The 7,664-nt window shown below is 42.5% G+C and overlaps 1 protein-coding gene across 1 annotated transcript in view; it reads left to right on the top strand.

Annotated features, from left to right (window-relative positions):
* Positions 1-7,664, top strand: part of SMS (spermine synthase) — a 37,485-nt gene that overhangs the window by 20,937 nt on the left and 8,884 nt on the right. The window contains exon 9 of the mRNA XM_007454161.1: positions 7,129-7,243. Coding sequence (XP_007454223.1) covers positions 7,129-7,243 — 115 coding nt within the window. The remainder of the gene's footprint in view (positions 1-7,128; positions 7,244-7,664) is intronic.

Below are 7,664 nucleotides of genomic sequence, written 5' to 3'. Positions count from 1 at the left end.
TTTTCTTTTGCAGTACGCGGGCCTCTCACCGCTGTGGCCTCTCCCATTGCGGAGCACAGGCTCCGGACGCACAGGCCCAGCGGCCATGGCTCACGGGCCCAGCCGCTCCGCGGCACGTGGGACCCTCCCGGACCGGGGCATGAACCCGCGTCTCCTGCATCGGCAGGCGGACTCTCAACCACTGCGCCACCAGGGAAGCCTTAGCTTTCAATTTTGATAGGGCCTTGTCACACACAGGTCATGGGACATCTGATCTTCATCTCAAGATAGGTTGCTGTTATAAGCTTCAGAAACAAGCTCAGTGTCTTTAATAATTCAGTTAAACTTTACAACTATATAACAAGGAGCTATCTGGGAAGTAAGTCTTAGGCAATAAATACAGACCCCAACAGAACTAGAATTTAATATCTATTGAAACAATCTTTCTCCAAAATTACCCTCATTTTTTACCAAATATTTTAGCCAAATTATGGAAATCAGACTTTCACAAACTTGGTCTGATTATTTACATACGTGTAATTGATCCTTTAAATTGGCTGTGCTGGAACTTTTCATAAGGACTCCCAGACTGAATTTTTAAAAGGCCCCTCAGGGCCAGGAAAGCTATGCCAAGGGCTTGCCACAGATTCTGCCTGCCACGTCTGTAGATCTGGGTGAATTCCTCTCTTCTAGAGGTCACCAAAACATCTTGAGACTCCTGCGCTTGTCAGGTAGTGAGCTTTCTTGTTCACCCTGATAAGGTTGCTGGGAAATCTGAGTTGCCAATTTTTGGAGGGCTCAGGTAGAAAAAAAAAATCATTGTTTCATTGCTGTAAGTCATAATTAGCTTGAGGGGAAGTGTTTCCTTATATCTGGGAAACACAGATCAAAACCAGTAGTATTTTAGACAAAAACCATAAAAATTATAACCATATTCACCAGTTCACTCAGTAATCCTTTTTGTTAACAGTGTTTATGAAGACGCCAGGTTTTTCTGTTAGGATTCTGTAATTGCTTACCCAGTTCATCGATATGATCTGAAATTTATGAGGCTTGGACATGTCAAAAAGTCCTTTTTATGAATCTTCTTGAAGATGAAGCACTTTTGGAAAAACAGTAAAACAGTAACTGAGTGACAAGACTTAAAAGGTACAGTTAAACACCTGATCCCAATGTAATTGACAAAAAACTTGGTTATAATAACTAGAATTATGAGTAACATTTTATCAGGACACACCAGACTTCGAGAAATTCCATATAATTAAAAAAAATTTACTGGAGTATAGTTGATTTATAATGTTGTGTTTCATATAATTTTAAGAATATAAAAACATTTGCCCATACCATATAACCCGATAAGGCTTAACATTCATTTGACAATGCTTCCCATGTAATTGAACATACTGAAGTGTCCTAGTTCATTTAATCTCTGAGATGCCTTAGGGTTCTTCTGAGGCATCCTAAAGTTAGCTGGAGGTCAAAAGAACTTCACTTAGAATTTGATATTTGGGACGTTTGTCAAAAATATTAAAAAGTTTCAAAACACGTGGTCAAATAAGATCATAGGTCATTGTGAAACAATACCCATTCACCTAACCAAAGTGACAATAATAAAAGATCTCAAAGGCAAATATAGAAAGTTACAGTCAGATCCCTCAGAAAGGCAAAAAAACTCAGAATCTGTTATTGAAAGCAGCTTAGCATTCTAAGAAAACTTTGTTTTGCCAGCAGAGAGAGAAAACCAAGAAACCAAACTCCAGTCTTGCATCAGCCTATTCTTTTTTTTTTTTTAAGAATCTTAAAAAAACATTTTTTGATATCTCTTTGTAAGTGAATCAAGTGGGTGTAAAGCGGCATAAACAGCAGTGAACATCAGATACCCCATTATAAAAATAAATTACAAAAAAAAAAAGACAGTGAAAGAGAAATTTTTACAAAATTCGTTCAGGGGCTGTGATGCAATCTGGATTGACCACATCTAGACCCACAGCTGGATGAGACATAAGGCTGGGCAATCTTGGGGCTGAGAGGATTGGTGAGGTTGGGTGAGTAAATGCAGACCCTTTAAAGTAATACTGCGTGGTACCCATTCCAAGGGTCCCAAATCTCCAGGTTCGAGGAAATCTTCCTATAGCTAAAACATGCATGGGAAACCCAGACGATGGTACACCGTGTGATCGGGAAAGGTTTCTAAAACGCACCTCATTTTTCATCTCCTGGTGCTGGGGTTCGCCATTCCAGCCGCTTTACTAACAATCTCCTCACTTGGAGAATCAGCACCTTTAACCTCCTGTTTCGTACAGTTTGCAATTTGTCCGGAGGATGAACGGGAAGTGGGGGAATCAATGAGAGACTAGCTCTAGGTGTTTGGACAGGCACGTGTCACTCTAATTTCCAATCAGGAAGAAGAATTAACCAAAGGATCAGCCTGCCCCCCGGAACCAGAATAGGGCCTGAAGCAATCCTGCGGTTTTGCGGCTAGCTCCCAAATAAGCGAGTTGAAAAATGGAGCTCAGGGGCACTGCAATTCACAAACCTGCAGAGTTATAAATGATAACTATCGCCCAAAAATATATTGAGGTAAGGCAACGAAGAGGATTTGAAAGCAATGCAGAATTGCAGGAAACAGTTTTCAAGAGGTAGATTGGACTCGCCTTTAAAGCACATGAAAAGCGGCAGAACTTCGACAATGATGCAGTTGGCCAAAAAGGGCGCATGCGTCATCAGCCTTTTTCTTTTTTGCGGTACGCGGGCCTCTCACCGTTGTGGCCTCTCCCGTTGCGGAGCACAGTCTCCGGACGCGCAGGCTCAGCGGCCATGGCTCACGGGCCCAGCCGCTCCGCGGCATGTGGGATCTTCCCGGACCGGGGCACGAACCCGTGTCCCCTGCATTGGCAGGCGGGCTCTCAACCACTGCGCTACCAGGGAAGCCCTTCCCTTATTTTTTAAACATTTGAAAAGAAAGTTTCTCCTAGAAAACTTACCTAATTTACATTTAATTTACTCAAATGTCTCATCAAGTTGTTTTTCTTGTTGACAAATTTTATAACAATATGAACTGACTTTCAGTAACCCTAGATGCAATAAAAGTATTATACTTAATACTGATGACTCTAAAGACATGTGTATATTAAACCAACATGCTTAAGCTAGATTTAATACCAACTATCAATTTAATAATGTTTCCCAAATCACATGAACCTGAAATTTACTCTAACTAGTTTTTTATATTTCTGAGAATTTAAGCACATAATTTTTTTAGGTCAGTTAAATGGAACTCATCCACAAACCAATCTTGTCAATGCCATTTGGAGATAGACACATATTTATAATGTACACATAGACATACATATGTCTATATAGACACAGATGTAAAAGTTTTCCTGTTTGCGTTTGAAAAGCCCCCTTCCCTGTCCCCATCCCCCCCACCCCCACCCTGGTCTCAGGGATCACAGACAATTACGGTTTCTGAGAGCCCAGGTAGATCATTTTCATCTCGAAGGTATTAGCTAACCTCTACTAACTGTGCACACACAAACTAGTTTTGGAATGTCAGAAGAGCCCCATCTTAGCCATTTTCAGGGTGAGATTTCCTTCAGTTTGTAAGTAGCCAATTCGGTTTAAATCAATAACAGTAATAGACAGTAATACATATCACTCACGCACATTCACATGCTTCCCTTCCAGATGAACTTGAATCAGCGTTCAGGTTACCAAGACTCCCTTAAAGAGGGTTAAAACCAGGAAGAGAGAACAGGATTGGGACTCGTGTACCGAGACACTCATGCTCTCACCCAAAATAAAAGCCAAACCAGTTCCAAAAGGCTCACTTAGATACAACACAGCATAAAAGCCTATACATAAGGAATTTCACCCCGTTTCACTTCCCTTTTATAAAGCAGTTCTAGTTGAAAGATGCTGTTATAATTTAGAGGGCCATTGTTGTCCAGATCCCAAGGCGTACTGAGGCCAGGCAGTGTTAGGATGAAATATCATTTTCTTTCATTCATGGGAGCAAAGCTGATCTCCCAGTTCTGAAAAATGTACTCTAGGGGACTACAAGATGGACCAGAGCTGTGGTCATCCATAGTTATTCATGGCTGCTGGTGTCAAATACCAAGCAAAGAGCAAACCAATGCAATGCAGAACAATCTCAGGGTCACAGTTCCCTAGCCCCAGAAAGGGAGATAGCCAACCAATGCCCTATCAGAGGTGAAGCCAAATGACCAAGCCTAGTCCCCTAGTCCCTTTATCTTAGGGAATTGTGTCAAGCTCAGTTTCTGACTTGTTACATGTGATTTTTTTTTTTTTTACATGAACATGTTTTTTTGTAACTAGAAGGGAAGATTTCTTTGCTGTAGGCGAAGCCGGTGCAATAGGGAAGAATAACCATGGTGTCAGTATGAGCTCCATTACCAGAGATATCTCAACCAGCCAATGCAAGTACTGACTGATACACAGATATAAAAAACGAATAATGGTCTCATAGACAAGAGATCAGATAAGGTATATTTCAAAATTGCTTTCCCACTCCCAGATGGAGGCCTCCAAACAGATTCGTTTGACTCCCAAAAGAGAATCAGATTGACTCACAATGAGCCCAGAGTGGCTCACTTCCTGAAAGGGAATGAATCTAGACGGAGCAGGTAGAATTCCTAGTTCATGCATGCTGGAGAGACTCAGCCCAAACCGATACCTAAGGTGGGCCGTAGGTCAGAATGTTTCTTGGTTCTAAACAGTCCTGTGCCGAAAGGGCTGGCATCTGGCATCGCCAGGGAGCGTCCCTCCAAGTTCCTCTGAGTGAAATGAGCTCTGGTGGCTGTTGGGGACTCAGGGAAGAAGGCTGCCATCGGCCAGGGTCGACGTGTCTCGGGCACAGTCTCTTGGTTGGCTCATCAAAACTGGTGAAACCTAATTCGTGTGCCTGATACACAGTGAGGCCGAACAAACTGAAACTTCAGCGTTTGGAGCAGAGAAAGGTTTATTGCAAGGGCCAAGCAGGAACAGGCAGGTAAAGCTCTAATGGGTTTTCAGGGAAGAGTTTTTTAAGGCAAATTTGAGGGGAGAGCTACAGGGTGTGTAGTTTTCTTCTGATTGGTTGCTGGTGAGGTAACCCTGTGGTGTTATTGGGTTCTCAGTCATCAGTCTTCTGGTTGTAAGTACTTGTGCTCAGCCTGAAGTTACCAGCCTCCACGTGGGTGGGGGCCTTAGTTCCTGTCGAAGATCCCAGAGTTATGTATCAGATTGTTAGGTGTAGGGATACAGAAAGGTTTTGTACCCGGGAGGGCCCGCAGGGCCCTGCTCAGTTTCAACACCGCCCCCGCCAACTTCTTTGATACTCCCCAGGCTTGAGGGGAACAGGTGTGGGACAAGAAAGGGAATAAAGTTTTGGATAGAGAGGTTAATCATAAAGTTGGCAGAGGAATTCGGCTTTAGGGGGACTCGCTTTCATTGGTACTTTTCAGAAGACGAAAGTCAAATAGCCTGCAAACTTATGACAAGCTGCTTACCCTTATTGGTGGCGTGAAGTTCTTGTGAAAAGTTAGCAAGGGACTCGACAAAATAAAACAACGGTGACAACATCCAGTACTGGGAAGGCTGCAAGGACACAGGTGCTTTATGGAGCAAGAATTGCCTTCAGAATTAAAAATTAAAGTACACATGCCTTTTGTTCTGGCAACCCAACGTTTGGGCATCCAGGCAACAGTCATCTATACAAGGAGGTTTGTTATGGCTGTGTTTGTAGAGACCAAGACTTGACGATGGTAAGAATATATAGCATTTTTAGTGGTATGTTAACATTTTTAAAAAAACATTGCCTGGAATGGTGTTAGGTGAAAGTTGCCAAGTTCAGAACGATGTGTGTGATCCTAGTTATACAAACGAGAACAAGCATTTGTGTTTATGTGCGGGTGAATGTGCAAAAGACTTTGAGCACAAGGGAAAACTGAACATATCAAACAAGACTGATACGTAGTTGGAGGTGGCTGAGGTGTTAGTGCCTTCTAGATCTTTGCATGGTTGCACTTGATGCATTAAATGAAACGAGTTATGTAACGACCGGACAGGAAGATCCAGTTTCTTCCAGAATTGTGGTTTTGAGGATATGTGTAAGAACATTTATAGGAAAAGATCTGGAATAGTTTATCTTAGGGAATTGTGGCAAGCTCGATTTCTGACTTGTTACATGTGATTTTCTTTTTTTTTTACACGAACATGTTTTTTGTTAAGTAGAAAAATGAAAAGACAAGGAGAATAACTCCTTTCTTGTTCAGGAATTTGCCTGCAGCTAGGTGGGTCCCTAGCTCATAGCTTGAGTACTCCAAAGATACTGCAAACCCCAAACTTATTTCCTGTATTTACTGTAAAGGGTCTGTATGAGAATTCCAGCTCCTACCTGCTATACTCTGCTTGTTAATAACTCTGTGATTGTGAGAGCTGGCATTTATCACATGGCTTTATTACCATCAGTACTTGAGGTATTAGAGGTAAGATGCAAAAAATAAAGCAATAGACAACAAAGTCATTCAGTGCTTAGTATAAAAGAAAAACTAAATGTAGAAGAAAATACATGTAGTAGGAGAGGCAGTATAGATTAAAAAGTGTGAACTTGGTTTTCAGATCTAGGTGTGCTTGGCTCCGTTTCTTATTGGGTGCCTTTGAGCAGGCTTTGTGACCTCTCTCGTTTTTGTCTTTATTTGTAAAATGGGGATATAATAGTACCTGCGAGGAGTTGTAAAGCATGCAGTAGGTCCTGAATTTTAGCTCTTAGCAGGTATGGGTGGAAGTCATTTTTTTTTCTCTCTCTTTTTTTTTTTTTGCGGTACGCGGGCCTCTCACTGTTGTGCCCTCTCCCGCCGCGGAGCACAGGCTCCGGACGCGCAGGCCCAGCGGCCACGGCTCACGGGCCCAGCCGCTCCGCGGCATGTGGGATCCTCCCAGACCGGGGCACGAACCCGTGTCCCCTGCATCGGCAGGCGGACTCTCAACCACTGCGCCACCAGGGAAGCCCTGGAAGTCATTTTTGCTTGTGCGGCAGGGTGCTGTGGCCCTCAGCCCCCGCATGCCGTCTCCCCTTTCCTTTTACAAGTGTTTAACTACTTCCATATGTGTTGGCTCATCCGCATCTGTTCCTGTTCTCTCTGGAAGGTTCTAATAGAAGACTGTATTCCAGTACTGAAGAGGTACGCCAAAGAAGGGAGAGAGTTTGATTATGTGATTAATGATTTGACAGCTGTTCCAATCTCCACATCTCCGGAAGAAGGTAGATTCTGTTTTTTCTTTTTAACCAAGATAATGTTCATGGAAACGTTTTTCTTGGCACCATGTGAGAACGAAAGGATCTTAAGAGATTGTCCAGTAAAGTTCCTTCATTTATTAAAGGTAGTTAAACTGAGGCCAGAGGTGGAAAGATGGTTAGATTTGGCTTTGGTCAAATCCTGTTTTGCCATTAAATGAGAAAAATTAATTCAGTTGTTTGAAATAAGCATGAAATAAAATGACTCATAGTTATACCATTGAGACACTAGCTTGTTGGATAACTTATTTTTACATAGTGTGATTTTTTTAACCTGTACTGGGACAATATGGTGACCTTTCTAAGCCACACCAGAGACAGTTCCCCTTCTCAGACCACCACTCGAAATTACTGCTAGCTTAGGATTTCAGTGTTCATGTTTTTTCTA

The sequence above is a fragment of the Lipotes vexillifer genome, unplaced genomic scaffold (assembly GCF_000442215.2).
Source record: "Lipotes vexillifer unplaced genomic scaffold, Lipotes_vexillifer_v1.1 scaffold279, whole genome shotgun sequence".
In the NCBI taxonomy this organism is placed as follows: Eukaryota; Metazoa; Chordata; class Mammalia; order Artiodactyla; family Lipotidae; genus Lipotes; species Lipotes vexillifer.
Note: the sequence above shows the minus strand (reverse complement) of the source record. Positions and strands in the feature narration are given on the sequence as shown.